At 40.8% G+C, this 18813-nt stretch overlaps 1 protein-coding gene across 6 annotated transcripts; it reads right to left on the reverse strand.

The window, feature by feature from the left end:
* Window positions 1–92: 92 nt before the first annotated feature.
* On the reverse strand, window positions 93–18173 carry LOC309718832 (ubiquitin-associated protein 2-like). Of its 6 annotated transcripts, none has more exons than XM_082554421.1 (30): window positions 18070–18173; window positions 16105–16242; window positions 15802–15879; window positions 15562–15672; window positions 15254–15410; window positions 15022–15099; window positions 12500–12563; window positions 12183–12271; window positions 11972–12024; window positions 11728–11792; window positions 11320–11551; window positions 10977–11226; window positions 10686–10823; window positions 10331–10467; window positions 9405–9637; window positions 8700–8937; window positions 8541–8580; window positions 8141–8267; window positions 7887–7944; window positions 7543–7762; window positions 7241–7332; window positions 6848–6898; window positions 6583–6661; window positions 5969–6163; window positions 5702–5872; window positions 5025–5129; window positions 4890–4922; window positions 4450–4523; window positions 3480–3671; window positions 93–936 (listed from the first exon to the last, which is right to left on the reverse strand). In XM_082554421.1, the coding sequence occupies exons 2-30, from the start codon at window positions 16198–16200 to the stop codon at window positions 841–843; spliced, it is 3552 nt and encodes a 1183-aa protein (XP_082410547.1). In that variant the 5' UTR covers window positions 16201–16242; window positions 18070–18173; the 3' UTR covers window positions 93–840. The 6 variants fall into 6 exon arrangements, with proteins under 6 accessions (XP_082410547.1, XP_082410545.1, XP_082410546.1 ...); XM_082554419.1 differs by having other exon boundaries at window positions 7872–7944; XM_082554420.1 differs by lacking the exon at window positions 18070–18173 and adding an exon at window positions 17535–17609 and having other exon boundaries at window positions 7872–7944.
* Window positions 18174–18813: the final 640 nt, after the last annotated feature.

Here is an 18813-nt window from a genome sequence, read left to right on the forward strand (position 1 = left end):
CACTGAAAATGAGTCTGAAGACATGGGTCAGTCAAGGAAAACCCACTTGATTAACTTGTGTAAATGTACATACATATAAAACAAGGAGTCAGTTACCAACTGCTCAGAACTTTATTTCGAGAAAATGAGGGTTAAAATTAAATAAAAATATAAAATTTAGATGGGCAGGTCTTTCTTTAAAGAAAGTGACCCCGGGAGAGTAGGCAGCTCTCCAGAGGAGAGGGAGAGAAGAAAGAGGGAAAAGACAGGAAGCTACAAAATGAAGCTCAGAGGGACGAGCCCAGCCATTCAGGAAGTCATGTATAAAAAGAAAAAAAAGAGGAGACAGATGCAGTTAGTTATTATAAACCCCACCCCCATCTGAAGTGTCCTCAAATGCAATCAGTGCTATAGCTCTCTCCTTTTCCTTTTTCTGGTTTCTTCCAGGAAGTTTTGGGTCGTTTTTCTTCTTCACTCACTCTCTCACTAACATCTCATTTTGTCTCAATGTAACATCTTTTCCTGCAGTTTTGAAAAAAGTAAACAAAAAGTCCTTCAAAAATAAAATGCAGCAACCACATTTCATGTTCTACTATTACATATACAGTATATATATATATATTTATATATAAATACATAAATATCTTACATGTACAACCAATTTTGAAAAGGGGGGGGAAGAGAGAACCCAAAAGACTTAAGAGGACTTGGAGGTGGGGGGAGCAGGGCAACGAAACCCATGGTTGCTCATTGTGAGGGTAGTGTGTTTGTTTTTCTGTTTTAGCTTTACACACGCAGCCTTTCAGGGAGACGAGGAGAAAAAACAAAACAAAAAAAACAAAAAACATATGGAAGCATTCCTCAGTTTGTCCAGTATGCAGAGCTGCTATAGCTGGACTTGCTGCCTTGGGTTTTCTGCTGCATGCTGCTGGACTGACTGCGCTGACCAGGGCCACCCTATGAAGAAAAAGAAGTCCATTCAGTGGATGTGTTTAATTTGTGTCATTTCAAAGTGCTTATATTATTCATTTTAGTCAGCCCTATTCTACTGAACTTATCACACAAGAGGGTGTAGATTCTAAATATACAACAACAGTGGAGAAAACCAGGAATTATCAAGGAGAACTTTTCAGTGATGATGGATAGTGACAGGCCAAATAAAATCCTTAAAACTGCAGGAACGATTCTGTCTCTCGATGCGCACAAAGCATTCGACAGGGTTTCCTGGCAATACTTGGCCCATACACTTGAAAGAGTCAAATTTGGGCCAAACTTAATTAAGTGGATACAGATTCTTTACTCCAACCCAATGGCGGCTGTACGGGTAAATGGAACAATATCAGCCAGATTTCCACTGGAACGTGGGTGTAGACAAGGTTGCCCACTGTCGCCCCTGCTGTTCGATATAAGTATTGAGCCTCTGGCGCAGCTGATTAGAGATGAACATGAAATTCAGGGCCTTACAATTACTGGAGAACAGCATAAATTGTCCATCTATGCAGACGATGTACTTTTATACATTTCAAATCCTGCCGTCAGTGTACCTCATTTAAAAGAAATTATTAGTACATACGGTTACCTCTCTGGTTACAAAGTTAATATTGACAAAACATTGGCAATGGATATAGGAGGAAACATTTCATCTGGCTTTAAATGGCCAAAGGAAGGTATCAAGTATTTAGGAATTCAAATTCCTCACTTATTATCAGACTTGTTTAAAAGTAAATTATGTAAATTATGTCCTGTCTCTGTCTTTCTTGGGTCGGATCGAGAGTATACGTATGAATGTATTGCCAAGACTTCTATACCTTTTTCAAATGCTGCCTATAAACATTCCCAACTCTACATTTGATAATTTAGATAAACTTTTTTCCAAATTTATATGGCAAGGCAAACGCTCAAGGATCAAGTTCCAAACATTAAAACTGTCAAAACTGCAGGGGGGACTGGCTGTTCCAAATCTGAAATATTATTTCTGGGCAGCTCAGATGAGACCCCTGACTGTATGGGTGCGGGATCTGTCTGAAACTCAGTGGCTAAACATTGAGAAGACAATATGCGAAAGACCATTGAAATCCCTGTTTTTTTTCTAACATTTCAATTAAAAATGTGCATATGGGGGAATGGACGAGGGTCACTAAAGATTTGGCGTAGAATCAAACAATCATTCGGTCTTCCAAAAGAAATTTCAATTTTATCAAGCCTCTCCTCCCTGCAGGGTTTTTCTCCTATTGTGGAAGACTGGCTTCAGAGCATGGTCACATAACGGGCTTCGTAAACTTGAGCTCATTTGAACAATTGAGGTCAGTTTCGGCTTCCTTCTTCTGACTTTTTCAGATTTCTGCAGCTAAGAAGTTTTTTGACAAAACATAAAGAATGGAGGCAAGTTTTGGAGCCCTCACCCACTGAGGAAATATTTCTAAAAATATTTCAAAGTAATTCCTCCGCAAAATTAATCAGCAATTTCTATAACGCATTTATGAGTTTCAGTACAAGTGCAACTTTGGATATTAAGGCAAGGTGGGAAGCTGAGACTGGCACTCAAATCTCAGAGGACGCCTGGGAAGAGGTGTTCGGTGAAGCCCATCTCGTGACTAACTCTGGGCTGTGGAGAGAATTCAAATGGAAGGTGGTCATGAGATATTTTAGAACCCCAGAGATAATGGCCAAAATGAAGCCTACAAATCCTGATACCTGCTGGCGAAATTGTGGTACTCATTTAGGAACCTATATCACAGATGCCCAAAAATCTGCTCATTTTGGAATGACATATTTAGAGTTCTCAATACAGTTTTCCAACAACCACTAACAAAGACCAACAGTTAGCCATTTTAGGAGTATTACCAAATGGTTTTGCAGGAAACAATAAAAAGTATCTCTTAAGAATCTTGCTTACAGCATCACTAAAGTGTATTACTATTAAATGGCTGAATCTTGACCCACCTTCATATAATATGTGGATTGATAAAGAGAATTTTACCAGATGGAGGAAATAACCTATGCTCTGCGGATTCAGAGAGAATTGTTTACTGAGCGTTGGCGACCCATACATGCTTTACTGTTTCAATAATTTAGCATAGGTCTGTTTCGTTTCGTTCATTTATGGCTATTAAGATTGTCACATATTTGTTTTTGTTTTTTTTGGGGGGGGTTTGCTTCCCAGTTTTGTGTTGTGTTTCCCAATTGCAGTTCTTATTGTAATCTGTATTTCTGCACTGCGGTTCCAGTAACTGTCTTACTCGTGAACATTGCAATGTTGTAAATTATAATAAAAACTGAGTTTAAAAAAACAACAACAACAAACTGCAGTAACACAGGTGCAGAATTTAATCAGATGTACACATTGAGTACTTTTCTTATTTGATTAGCACAAAAAATATTTAGTAAGGGTACAGCAGCCTTTTTAATAGACAATAAACCAAAAGCAAAACTAAACTATACTAAAACCTCGAAGTTTAATGTATGAAAATATTTTTTTCCCACTGGTTGTGGAGGGTTACCTGTCCGTCCTGTGTGAGGTGATGGTGCAGCAGCTGGGAGTGGGGCTGTTGGTGAGGAGGCAGAATGTGCAGGAAAGGTGCAGGGGCGTAGCCAGGCGCACCACCAGGGTTCAGGGGCCCCGTTCCTCCTAGTGCTGAAGGCAGGCTGAAGGGAGGTGGTGTCCCTGTGTGGAAGCCCTGCTTGTCAAATGACTACCACAAAAAAAAAAACAACAAAAAAACAAAACAAAACAAAAACAAAAAACGAGGACAAAAGATTCATTTATGTCTGGCAAAAACAATCTAATCCATAATCTTTCCATATAATATTCTTCTGAAATAAACAGTTCTTCATCCGAGCTTTATTTTAAAAAATTTGACATTCAAACTGAAATGCTCACATTTCTACATTTTCATTTGACAAGCAGAATCATTTAAAGAGGATCTAACTGAGCTTGATTATGGTAATATATGTAGCCAAAGTTTGTACTAACCAGATGCGTATATGGACTAAGGCATCAACTAAGTCAAAAGTTGAGAGTTCAAGCTGCTCTGTATGTAAAGTCGCATGCAAACTCACAAACATAAGCTATGAGCAGTCACACGTTGTTAGCATGTGGCTGTTAGTGAGTTCTTCAATGAGTGAGGAAGCTAAAGAACACTACAGGGGAACCGTATCAAAGAGTTCAAGACAACAAACCTAACGAGACATTTTAATCAATTTCACCAAGCCAATGGAGCTAACAAAGTGAAAGCTATGCAGAACTCTGAGCCAACCACAAGCCAGCAGCCTCGGTATGAGCAAAGGATAAAAACAGTCATGTAGTGGGCTTTAAAATAGGGTGGAGAGTGGATGAACTGGTATTTTTACCAGTTAACTTTGCACCACACATTTAAATGATTAAACCTCTTAAAAAACGTCATACAAAACACATTGTTTTAAATATATACAAACAGATCATGCTTAGACATGTGGACCACACACACACACCTGTGTTTTGCTGTAGATTGAACCTCCCATGTCAGGTACTCCACCACTAGTACCTGAACCTGACAATCCTGGTGCTGGAAAGAAATGAAAGAGGGGGAGAAGGAAAAAGAGGAAAAGACAATGTTGGGATTTCAGAGGGAAAGGAGGACAAAAACAGAAAAAGCAACAACAAATCAGTGGGAATGCATAAAAACAAAACAAAAACAAAAAAAAAAAACCAAAAAAAAAAAAAAACAGCAGCTGTGTCACTTCAATGCTGATAAGCTTATCTTCTAAACTAAATGCCAGTTTCCACTGTTAGTAGGACACAGGCCAGCCAGGAGGAAGAAGCATAGTAAGTGAGGAGGAGCAGGGGCATGTTTCTCACTTCCGTGCCGCCCTTTAGCATGTACCCAGCCATTTGCACATGAAAGTAAAATCACATGCTTGCATATACACACCTTTCTCCAGGACACTCTCGACTGTAGAATCATCTGCAATTGTGAGTACACCCGTTTTTCCTCCTTGAAAAACGCCCACTAACTGTGTGTGTGTTTGTGTGTTGTTAGAGTGTGCACCATGTGTCGTGCATGTACCTTTCCCTGGACCGCTGCCTGCTGACTTGGCCTGTGACTGGGCAGTGCTTCCATACCCTGCCTTACTGTATTCCCCACCGTGGGCTTGAGACAGGTCATCAAAGGCTGAAGGGGGAGGAGGAAGAGTATAGAAGAACAGAGGAGGCAGAGCAAAGCAGAGGGGGGAGGGAGAGAGGATGAGGAGCAGATTTTGTGAAGGAGGAGGATGGGAAGGAAAAAGAGGGGGGAGGGGGCAGGAGAGAGAGAGAGGCAGTAAGGTAACCTGACTGAAATGGCAGCTGTCTATACTGAGCTGTGTCCAACTTTAGCAGGGGGTTTGAGCTATGCATGCAGCACAAGCAGAAAAAACAAACAAAAACAAAACAGGCCCAACTCTACACGCACATGCAGCATGTGGTGTACATGTGTAAAGGTTTGGAAATTCAGTTCACTTTCCCCTCCCACTAGAGACACCTTGATTTAGTCTGACGTCTATTTTTACACTTGAGTCTCAAAATACACAAAAATAACTTTCCAGGAAGCCCACAATAATGCCAGCTTTTAAGCTAATTAAGCTTCATAACTACATTTTGTGTTGCTGAGATATCAGTTTAGTTTACTAATGTATTACAACTACTATTACAATAATAATAGAATTCTAACAAACCAGACAAAACCCTGTTTAGTCCAGGTCTTACCTGTGCCATATGCGTGCTGTCCATAACTTGGCTGATGCTGTTGGTGGTACTGATTGGAGGGGTTGGCCAGGCCCATTGCTGGCTGCTTGGCTGAGGCAGGAGGCACAAAGACAGTGGGGGCATACTGGAAAGCTGAGGGAACTCCAGGCATACCAGCATAATATGGCAGACCTGTGAAATGATGGAGGATGTGCAAATGGTTAATAGTGTAAAACCTTAAAATGACTGACGTCGATGTGATTAAACATGATTTTGTTTTTCCCTTACCAGTGTATCCATAGCCAGGAGGGAGAGGGGGGTTGAGGAAGGCCTGGTTCTGTGTCTGCTGACCCTGGCTCTGACCCTGCCCTTGTGTGCCTGTCTGCTGTGTCTGCTGGGGCTGTGACTGCACCCCAGCTGTAGACAGGGTGGTTGGAGGAGCTGGAGATGAAGAGTCATTCCTGCCAAACTTTGTTGCTTCACCTGAGCAGAATCAGGAGAGACAGAAGAAAGGTAAGACAAAAGTGGAAATGAACCCTAAAGCCTCATTTCTACTCTTATAACAGGTACTCCAGCTTTCCACCGAACACAATTCCCCATCAGTAAAAACAGAGTTCTTAGATGACCACCCTTTAGGCAACAAATACACGAGGCTTTAAGGATATTGTTGGGCTGGTGTTCTTAGGAAATGTCCTTCATTTGCTTCAAGCCATAGCAAAGATTAAAAACACAGCTTAGAAAAAAACTAAGATGCTCACCCCCCTTAAAAAAATAATAAAAAAAAACACCTACAGGCGACAGAAAATTTCAGTTCAACACAATCTATAAAAAAAAAAAAAGTGCTTAACCAAAGTCATCAAGTCAAAATGATGAAGTGCAAGGGAGAATAAAATTTGATCTACCTGAATATGGGTTATTAGCAAGTCCATCTCTACCAGGCATAGCAGTTGTAGCACCAGGGAATGTTACACCATAGTAGTCCTGTCCAGATAGAGGAAAATAATTAATAATTAAAAAGACAAACAGCATTAACCTCCTAGGACCTGGCGTCCACATATGTGGACATCACATTTTGGGTTGTCTAGATCAGATACTCAGATATTTCTCATGTTAAAAAGCAACTAACATTAAGGCATTATTAAAGGTTAAGTTAAGCAACAGACTCACCAAAGGAAGACGCGATTGCAGCATTTGCAAGTCCTCATATCCATATATCTGCTGTTGAAATTAGGACAATGGTTATTTAGCAGATGTTGGAGTCTCTAATAAACATCGCTTATGCCTACAAAGCCTTTTATCTTTACTAGCTGCTAATGAGTGTATTCAGTACATGATCAAAATCTTCCCAAATGACTAAAAACCTCTATAGAATAAAGAGAAAATTCAATCCCTCTGTTCAGTTTCTGCACTTCTAGAAAAACCTGCATTTATTTATTTTTTAAAGAGGACACCCAATTAATCTATCTTTAGGATCCATATTAAGTCTTTCCTTTCCCTTAAGAATTCATGGGATCAAGAGTAACACAAACAAGTAATTATATGATACAGTTAAATAGCTACCGGATATGCAGGGAGCAATCCACCAGGGCCCATGATGTACTGGTTGGCCAGGAGAGGTGGCACTCCTTGGGCCAAGTTGGGAGGAGCTTTACCTGGAGCAGACACCACAAAGGACATGTTATGCACTGAATGAACATAACTATTTATAGATAAGTACAGTCTCAGTTAAGTGTCCAAAACAGCCGGATTAAAATCATAATTCATAGTAAAAAAAAAGAAAAAGAAAAAAAGAATTGAGTATGATATTTCAAAATATTTTAGTTTTAACGTCCATCGTGGTGTTATGGTAGTAAAGATCATACCGGAGGTGGTGGTGAGCAGGGGTGCTGTGCGGCTGCCGGCAGCTGAGAGTGTGGCGTTTGTGCCATTTGGAATTAGTCCAGGTGCTCCAGATGGATGCAGACCATTGGTGGCAGAACTACTGACAACGGGGGGAGCCGAAGGATTGGGATTAACAACCTGGCTGGATGATGGCGAAGTAAAGGCATGGATGTTTCCGCTGCTACTCTCCTCGTTACTCGTCTGAAAGAATAAAAGCAGAGAACGCATTTTCTTTTTGTTTGTTTGTTTGTAAACTCTGGAGCTTAGTTAAAATTTTGGATTAAAATAAAATTATAAAATCCAAACATACTAAGCATCTGTTTACCGTAAGGGAGGAAGTCGTAGAGAGGGTCGACCCAGATGAGTGCGTACTGCTTGTGTGACTACAAAGAGAATAAAGAGAGTCTGTCAGCCTGCTGAAATCTGATAAATCTGCAAAAGCACTTCAAATTGGATGTGTGATCAGGAAGCAGGGAGATTCAGTGAAAAATATGTCCACATTAAATGATTTAGATATGTGCTTGTAAGCATCATCATCTCCAGGCAAAAACATCAAAGTGCAGCCGAGCCGCTCCTTACCTGCTGAACGATGAGATGGATGTTGAGTGGGAAGCTGTAACTGCAGGAGAAGGGATGTGGTGGCCAGGGCTGCTGTCACTTGTCATAATGGGAGACTCAGTTGTCACTGTCCTAGATGATGCTGTGCCTGGTTTAAAATTAGAAAGATTAATCTGGGGCAAAATTTGGTCTATTTGTCTGTTTTTTTTAAGTTACTATATGAGAAGGAAAAGAATTGAACAGAATCAGGGTGAAAAAGAAAATGAGATGGGGTGGCTATAAAAACGGCATTTAGCAAACCACAACTTGCGCTAAGATGCATCTTTCCATTTCCTCCTCAGCATTAAGCAATCAATGTTCATTATACCAGACTTTATTGGCCATGTGAGTGCATTTTTACATTACTGACAATAGTACTTACCGTCTTGTGTGCTCTGTGTCTTCATACCAGTGTAGCCATTCTAAGAGAGAAAACGTTTCAAGACTTGGTTTCATCATTCAGCTTTCAGGCAAATAACATTTAAGTAGTTGCCAAAATCTTTATTCTGTTTGAGACCTGAGAAAAAAGGTTTATACTCACCGTCAGAGGCCCACCAGGAGCCGATGGGATATCTTTGCTCTGTGGGAACCCAAGATGAGGGGGTAGGGACCTCGGGATGCTGCTCTCCACCCGGCTGACTGTGGTTGGGGCTGAAGAGGAGGGTGGCGCAGCAGCACTGGGGAGACCAAGGGAGGGTGTGGGCGTAGCACTAGGTAAGCCCAAAGAGGGTGAAGGGAAGTTGGGGTCCGTTACAGAAGATAAGCTGCTCATGTGTTCACTGTTTAAAGGACAAATAGAGATTTTGTGTTGGGGGAGATATAAAGTAGTATAGGGTCTCCAAAAATAAATAAATAACATTAAATAAATGTAAGCAAAGTTGCAAAGGGTTCCTGAAGGAGTCATGAAAAAGCTCAATTTAAAAAAAAACCAACAAAAAACTGGTTCAATTCAACATCAAGAACTTTCTTTGGACAATGAGACTTTTCTGAATCTGAGGTTTAACATTTTTTTAAAACCAAGTTTCCTGAATGTTTTTAGGGCTCTGGGCTACACTGCAAAACAAAAAGAGTTGTGGTCATTTTAGTCTCTGGAATTTAAAGTGTTGCGAATCACCCGGTTTGCCAGTATTATATCCACTAAATGGGGAATTAAAAAAAGCAAAAAAACAAAACAAAACATAAAAAAACCCACCACACATAACAAATACCTCACATACACCAACATGCTTGCATGACAAACACATACCTCACAGCTCCTGGCTTAGAGAACAGGCTATTCTGAGGCGGCTGTGTGGGAATAGCAGTAGGAACTGGCATGGCTGGTGGGGCCTGAACAGGCGTGTGTTCCCTGGCCAACTCAGTTGGTACCATATCTGATGTTCCACTGCTAGCCTCAGACCCAAAGTCTAGAGCTCCAAATTGAACATTAAGACCAGACACATCTGCCGATCCCGGCATCTCCACTGCTGACGATGGAATCTAAAGACGACAGAAGGACGAGTAATCAGAACTGATCTAATTTTTGGATTTGGGGTAGGTTTCTGTTCTTTATTACAAAAAAATTGATTGTGAAAACATTTTACCAACATTTTGTCAGTGTTCAATCAGAGTTAAAACAGTCCCATTAAAAAAAAAAAAAAAAGTAACTGAAGGTCAGGACAAAATGTGATGCTGATTTGAGCATAAGCACCAGCTGCTGCTCACTCAAGAGCAGATGTAGTAAAAGGTGAACACGACCTCATGCTTGCAGCTTAGCGGTGGCTACTGTCCAAACAGTAACCAGAGAGGTGTGAAAAGTCATTATTTGTAACAACAAAGACACCGAGTTGAAAACAAAGCCAACAAAAGAACATAAATAGCTGAATATTCTGGTCTACTGCTACTTCAAGACTAGCAGATAAACAAGCACCGGGAGGAGTCAAGTACAAGCAGTCTATTCTTTAAAAAAAAGTTTGCATACCTGTGTGTGTAGTAAGGGGAGCATAAGGCTGTGGAAACTACCTCATTAAGTCTGCTCATATAACTGGTTAACTAGCAGACCTGCCTTGTAAACCCCTTAAGAGGAGATAAATTACTGATTTTCGGTTTCTATCTCCTCTTAGAATGAATACAGCTCTTTTGTCATTTCTCGTTTACATTTTCTGCCAGATAAAAAGGTTCAAAGAGGCTTACTTTTGAGGGAGGAGGCGCTCTGCGTCTCTGTGTCTTTATTTGGCGCTGAGGAGGCTCTGTGGTCAAAGGCTCCATGCCTGGCAGCTTCACTCCTGGAGAAGCGCTGTCTCTTACAGGAGGGACAGAGGACTCATGACCTGAATGAGAATAAAAGCACCATGACCATTCACCATGTCATTATAGTCACAACAACAATAGCACGGTATAGCAATAAAGCAACTGACTAACTCGACTTCCTGTTATGTATCTTTTTTGTAGGGGCACTACATATTTTACTGTCTCTCTACTCTATAGGTAGCAACAGCCTACAATCACACTTTTAGTGGTACAGGATAGTTCTATTTTGCAGGCCTACCTGGCGGTGTGGGGGCCTGTGGAGCATGTGCCTGGACAGGGCCCAAAGGCTCTGTGGTGGGAAGGATTGTGGACTGCTGTTGCCGTTGAGCCAGCTGGCTGAGCACCACTGATGGCTCTGGCTGAAGCTTAATCTCCGCTGAAGACAAAGGGAGACAAATATACATTCATTACCATGACTACAATACTGATATTCACCATACCTCTGGGTTTTACTCCATTCTTTAAAAAATGCTTCCAAACCTAATAACATCTTTGTTTTGGATTCCTAACTACTCTGAGATAAACTTACAGTGTTGGGCAGTAATAGAGCCATTCTCCAGTCTTTGAGCCTTGTTGTCTGCAGAGGGAGAGGGGGCAGGAGCTTGCATTGGAGACTGCCCTTGGTCTTTGGAAATGCTGCTATTGCTGGTGGTGGCCAACATCTGACTGGTTCTTTGACCAAGCCGAGGCCCATTCAGCTGCTCTGATGTCCGGATGTCAGGGGCAGGTGCCTGCTTGGGTGCATTCAGTGACCCAAAACCAGAACCTAGGACTGAGGACTGACAGGGAGACAGAAGAAAAAGGCGATGAGGATACATCTAAATGTATATTGTATTAAGGTCTATAAATCTATAGAGTATAGTTATGAATACCAGTGCAGCATGTGCGTAGGTGGTACTGCCAGAAGCTGCATGGGCATAGCTGTTGGCTGTGGCATGTGCGTAGCTGTGTGTTGCAGTGCGTCCATTGTGATGTGAATTGGTAAACACCAGGCTTTGGCCTAAATCCTCAGCTGAGGGGCCATCGACTATCGCCCCCAAATCGGAGTCCACAGAACTCCCTACACCCACTCCAGCCTTAGGAAGTATGCCAGCCAGGTCCACACTGGGAACAAGCAGGAAACAGGAGAGCACACAGAAAGTGGAGTGAAGAGTGAAAGTAGAAAGGTTTGGAAGGAGGAAAGAAGGAATAACAGTGTTGATTAAATAAAATGCCATTCTCCAAAATTAAACAATTTCTACGTGTTCTTTCAAGGTGCCAATGACTTATGAAGGGCTTACTTGTTTCCAGGTGTGATGTGATTTGTTGGGGCAGAAGAGGCAGTGAATACTTTGGTCTCAGATAACTGTGTGAAAGATGAAGATATTAGTACAGCATTCCAAAACCTCCCAGAGCCACATCAAGTCACCCTTTAACAACAGGACTTGGTTAGCTAACATCATTAGACAGCAACACTAGACTTTAAGCATAAACGCGCACATTTAAAGCGCTGCAATACACTTTCACTGAAAAGCAGTGCCTTACATCTTCATTCCAGTCTTCTGAACTCCAGTCTTCTGGGTTGCCTCCCCATGTCCCTATTTAAAACAGAAGCATAGCCAAATTAGTGTTTTTGTAATTTCTTGTGGCAATCCTGAAATAGTCGAAAACGAGACATTTGCTCAAATGTAGAAAGTGGACACTAAAAAGTATATATTGCAAGAAAAATCAGTGTATGCCTGACTATTTTCTTTACCAGCTTCCTCAGCAGCTTCGTTGCCATCTCCTTCCCATGCCTCCTGGCGAGCTCCAGCGTTAGCAGAGTAGTCAGCAGGATTGAAGGTTCTGGAGGAAAAAAAAAGCAGCAGTGTGAAAAAGCAAAACAAACCAAAAAAACAAAAACTGAGCGAATTGAAAGACATCTGCTTTTACTGATAACGGTAGGCAGAACAAATTTTCAATCAAGGAGATTCAGAAACATATTTTTCCACACACACTTGTTTTTAAGATATGTGCTTGTAATCAACATCATCACCTCCTTTTGTAAAACTTTTACATGATGCATATTCTTACCCCATTCCCTGCGAAGAGAACCTGTTACCAACAGCTGCTCTTCCTCTGCCACGAACCCCTGCAACTGAAAATGCAGCAAAACAACCATATGAACAACACAACCAAGTCACTTAAGTCTAAATTCCTCATTAAGCATTTTTAAGAATATCAAGCCTTGGGACAAATGATTGTCAGTGACTTCTCAGCTAAGTTTCCCATTAGTGCATTGGAAAAAAAAATATGATTAGCAATAGATTCACTAAATTTTCATGTCAGGGCATGTGCACACCTCTGCAATCTAAAAACAATTTGTGTGGGGAGTGGTTACAGTGATCCATCATCAACTCAAAACAGGTTGTGGTGTTTCTGTCTGTTGACTTCATTTTAAGATTGTAGCTTCATTAAAATTTGTATCTGAATTTAAGACGACAGGAGTAAGAGTTGTCAGCCATTTTATACACTTTTTAATAAGATATTGAATTGCAGACATGGACAGCTGAAGACAGGTGGCTCTTTTAAATCAACTGCCTATTGGGCATGCATAGTTACATTGTAAAGTAAATTCTCCTCAGATGAGTCTGTGCGGTCACAACAAACATGCAGACCCTCACACTCACTCATTATGAAATTTACATCACTCGACTCTGAACAAACCCCAGTGGAGTTGCAGATACAGAAAGTATCATCAAGGCTAGGGCTGGGCCATATTATACCGTTCACGGTAATACTGGTATAATGTTAGGCAACGATAGGAAAATGAAATATCGCGATAGAATATGAGTAAAACGCGCATGCGCAGTGCCTTTGTTTTCATACGCACATGGCCGATTGTTGAGTGAAACAAATGAACCAGAATTGGTTTGTAAAAATGGTGCAACTTCAGTGATGTGGAACTGGTTTGGTGTTTGTCCGTCAGATACACGACAAGGCACATTTTTTTGCAGAACATGCAAGCGGCCGTTGTATTTGTCGGACTAAGATGCTCTTAAATCTGGGAGTAATCTGGGTCCTAAACTCCGTACCTTCAGGTCAAACGAACACTGCAGCATCACTGAGAGTTAAAAACTGTCTAAATTCTTTAATAAAACGATCAGCATTGCTGCTTTACCAGGTGTAACTATGAAGTTTAACTTCCAGGCATCCATGAAAACAAAATTTATTACATTTAACGGAGTTAGAAGTTAGCAGGAAGCTAGCGGAAGTTAGCTCGCTAGTTTCGCTAGTTACCTAAGCATGATATAGCATGTTCTGACTGAGAGATTTCTGAAAAAATTCAAACGTACAGCTCTGCTATCACTTCCAACATAAATGAAGACAGGAAACTAAACAGCAGTGGCGTTTGTAGGGTTACTGAAGTTGGGCTAGCTGGTATATAATGATGTGCTACGTGATCGCTAGCGACACAGCTATGTTAGCATAACATAAACAGTGAAGCTGGAGGACGAACACTAACACTTTTCCACTTATAAAAGTTAACGTGCCTGATAGTTAGGGACAAATGCAATCGCATGGCAGGGTGCTGTAAACGGACCAAACTTCAGTCAGGAGAACAACTGAGATAATCCATCCACAATACAAGGTTAGTCATTAATATACTGCAACAACATGGGAATAGAGCAGCTGCCAGAGAATTCAACATTAATGAATCAATGGTACAGAAGTGGAGGAAGCAAGAAGAATGAGTTTAATAAAGTTTGATTTATCTGACTGCTTTGTTTCGCTTAATGTGCCTTATAATCCCGTGCACCTTATGGTCCGAAAAATACATACTGCACACTGCAGTTTAATGTTGCAAAGCACCTCTTTTTAACTTCAGTGGATATTATACATGGTTATGCTCAGGATATGTCAGCCCATTTCTACTGGAAATGCCTTTTGGTTAAACTTTCAGCAAGGAATTTGCATTTGCACTGTTACATTTTTATAAAGCTTTAATGTACATAAAAACCAGCTTCTTATTTAAGTGAAAATAAATGGAAGGTTGTCTTTTTGCGCTAGTAATGTTGTGGAGTTGTATTTTGTCTCGCATCAATTATATCGTCAGTTATATCGTTATCGCAAATTTTCAAATATATATCGTGATAAATATTTTTGGCCATATCGCCCTGCTCTAATCAAGGCTGTAGCAGAACTACTAAAAAGCATGAGGAAATGTTTTGACTTAATGCTCTTAAATCAGCTGATAACCATCCACTTACAGTCACCATTTCCTGTAGGCTAAATCATTTATGGCACGTAAATGAGGCTCTGTTGCTGGTGTAGTACTTTCTCTTTCGCTTTATTGTTGCTGGAGGAGGAAATAAACTCCTCGCTGTGCATCTTTGGCCCTGTTCCATTTTTGCATTTTAGTGACTGTATGCATCAAACACCCATTCAAGCAAGCACATGGAATTGGTGGACTTAAATTTTGAAGCAACAGACAAATACGATGCTGGTCACATCAGGGAACATGAACCTGGTAACTACAGTTAGCATTCTTATAATCCAACTCTGCATTTGGATATGTTTAATAAATCTGACATGTGTTACTCTCCAATGCTTACCTCTACCGCGTCCCCTGCGTCCACGGTCTCCTCCTCTCTCACCAGGAGCCACATCAAATCCATTCTCCTCTGACCGACCTGAAATTCAACAAAAAAAAAAAAAAAGATGAGGAAAGTGAGATGATGGAAAAGTCATAATTAACACTGAGCCAAAATAATGCCATTGTCCTCGATGTGAAAGATTACGTTTTTATCTTATTTATATAAGGCATACGACGTGTCTTTTTCTTACCCTCACGTCCTCGGCTGATGCCTCTGCCCCTTCTGGTGGACCCTCCACGCCCACGACTGGCATCCCTCTCTCCCTTCTTCTCCCTGCTCTCCTTTAACTCTGAAGGTCCTCCTTCTTTCCCAAGGCTGCGCTTCTTTCCTACAGTCTCCCAAGAGGTCTGAGAGTTGAACAGAACATCATGATGGTGCTACAAAATGCATTTGTACTTCTACTTTTGCATCATGATTTAGTCTCTCCCAAAACAGCAATAACGAAATCATATGTAAAAAGCAAGCACAACACATGTTTTGGGAATGGAGCATACTTACTGTGTCAGAGGTGCTCTCCAGCAGGAAATTGATGGCTCTGTTTACATCTTCATTGCAGTCATGAAGGGCTACCATACACTCATCTTGAGTCTTTCCAGTGACCTCAATCAGCTGTGAAAGTCACAGCATAGGAAAAAAAAGAAGAAGAAGAAAACAAACACAGTTAAGTTTTAAATCCAGGAAAATATATCCTGGTGACCCAGAAAATTTCTTTACGCACAAAATATGAACAAACATTACCTGTTTGACTTTGTCTTCAAAATCAGCATCGTTTTTGTCATAAATCACTTGGGCTAAACGAATCTGTTCTGCTGTGGCCTGGCAAACAAACAGAGCTTAATGAGAATCAAGAACTATCACCATCTGAATAGTAAATTTAAATGTTTTTAAAAGCATTTGGATCCTTTATATATTTTAATGAAAAGTGGGATAAAATCATTTAAAAGTGAAAAATTACGTTTAAGACTAAGAGATGCAATATTTTATTGAAGTTAAAAGACTATTTTGCTTAATAACTCTGTATTTACAATGACAACCACCCACCTGTATCTGCTTCTGTTGCTGTGTTGTTTGTGTGGTGGTGGGCAGCGTTTTGTCCCGAGTACCCCGGGCTTGATTGCTGACCAGTGAAGTCATCATATACAGTATATACAAAACAATGTATGTACAAAATAGAAAAATCTGAAAGACAAAGGACACAGAAGCAAAGGTGAAACGAAAGCCAGATGGTACGGCATCATTACCCCTTAGTAAGAAAACAATAATAAATAAATGTGCAGTATATATAATTTGAAACTCAAAGTCAATGATGCACATGAATATTTGGTTCTTGCACTATTGGATGTCTCTATTGCCCGCAACACAGCTGATTATGGTATCCTGAATGAGAGACTTAGAACTTGGGTGGGCATCTCTTTCTTGCTCTGGACCTTTTCAGATGCTTTTGCTAATTTTTGGTCCTTTTCTGCCATCCTAGGGCCCAACTTGTTTCCCTTGTATATGCTGCCACTTGGACAGATCCTAGTTAAACTTGGACTACATCCATATTATGAAGAACAGGATGGCAGCCGATTATCCGTCTATTACTACACAAAAAACTGAAGTTCTTATTCGTGCCCCTTTGGTCCTAAGGTAAGTGAAACTCTTGGACATCTTCAGTTCTCCCAGCTTTCAAATACCTGGGTGTTACGTTTGCTTTACTTGCTTTTGCTTTAACTGTTGTATTTTATTTTGTAATATAAAGCACGTTGTCACTTTTTGCTCTTGAAAATCGCAATGTAAGTAAACTTTCCTTACTTACAGTGCTGATACTGTACACTTAATATAAACAGACCGACTCACTAGTATACCATGTAAGACTATAACCCCCATCTGTCGCTCCCTACATCCCCGTTTAAATTTAGCCAGCCCAGAGGGGCCTGTTGGGTGTCAGCTTACAGCCCTGCCTTATTCTCCCACACAAAAACACTCAGTGCACCGCTATATTTTAATACTGGTATTAACATCTTTTATATATATCAAAAATGTGAATAAAAGATAGGCAACAACAACAGAAATACAGGCTTTTTAAAAAGGCGAAAAACAAAAGCACAAACACTGCCTGAGTAGTATCGAACAAAGCAACTGGCTGTAGCTAATAATACAACCAAGTGACAATTTGTCAGGCAGCGTGGGTTCTTAAATAAAATCCACGGGAAAGGGTTATCTGGCAAAGCATTTGCGTGCGTCGTACATATACAGATAGCAGTGTTTATTTTTGCCTTAATTATACGTATTAAATATCAGAGTCACTCTTATTTGTGTGATAAACTCGACAGAAGCATGAACCACAGAGGCTAACGTTTATGTTAGGTCAAACTAGCTCACGATAGCAGCAGCCCGGCTAACTGCTAGTCTTTGTTCTGTGTGCGAGTAACACGCAAATTTCTTCGTTAAACTACCACAAGCCGTGTGTAGAGTATCAGTATCCTAACCTGTCTGCCAATATGTCTATTCTATGTACAGTCCGTCTGGGGTAGCAACCAAAAAATAAACAAACGTGACAAGCGCTGCCATGCTCCCCTTTGTGTAGCCCAACGAGCTAACATTAGTCACTTCATGGGAGATGTGGCTAACGTTAGCAACAAGCTAACAACTGAAACTAAAACGAGCTGCGTGGTTCGTTGACATTTCTAATTGTCCGTGTCCCTTAATATATTTATAGGCACATAATTCAGGGAGAAAAGTTATTAAGATTTGTTTGGGCAGTAATCAGGAGCCAGAGACAGGCGGCATGCCGACTGCCCGGCGTGCGAACGGCCCGTCCGCATACAAAGCAGCATCGCTCAGCACGGATACAACGCAGTTAGTTAGACGACTAATAGCCGAATAAGACGAATAATGTTTTTGAACAGGCCCATCGAGTTCGTTAAAATAAACAAAAAATACACAATAACATACCTGAACTCTCAAAACGACTTAATAATAAAAAAAATATTCAAACATAACAAATCTGAAGCTTTCGTTTACCTGCTAACACGCTTCGCTCAGCCAGCAGCAGATGCTGTCACGTGACCTACCCCGCCGACACTCGGCGTTGTGAAACCGGCACAGCCAATCAAAACCCGCCATGCAGGTCAGATGGCCAAGCACCACGCCCTTACGTACTCGTTCCTGTGTGTGAGCGCGCTTCAGCCTTATGCGATACCGATACTCTGTACAAAAACTTAATGTTTCATTGTCTTTCATAATACAATATAGAATTGCATTTTGTAATTGTAATAATAATATAATAATATAGCTTCACAATGATTATAGGACATCAGACTACTTGTTCTCATTGCTTAATGATGCAGAATAATCATATAGAAATAAAAAACCTGAAGTTGTGCGCTATTTGAGCATGTTGCCTGCCTGCAGCACCAAAGGACTCTGTGAGAGACGTCTGTCTTGCCTTAGCCGCACCTGTCCCTGTCCTCTCTTCCTCTTCAGTTCGCCTCAACATAAGCCCATCATATTCTGTGATAGGATTTACTCTGAGGTGTTTGACGAGGTTAGTGGTGTTGCCACAACACCTCACTGTCTTGCCACATGTATCGCAAACCGCGTCTGTTTGTGGAGGTAAAATATGTCCACACATGACTGTTTACGCTCAGCCATTATTGTGAGTGCGCACGCCAGGTGCAGTGTTGCCAACTTAGTGACTTTATCACTATATTTAGCGAGTTTTCAGAGCCCCTTAGCAACTTTTATTCTAAAAAACGACTAGTGACA

Source organism: Aulonocara stuartgranti (genome assembly GCF_965226115.1).
Source record: "Aulonocara stuartgranti genome assembly, chromosome: 12".
Taxonomy (NCBI): Eukaryota; Metazoa; Chordata; class Actinopteri; order Cichliformes; family Cichlidae; genus Aulonocara; species Aulonocara stuartgranti.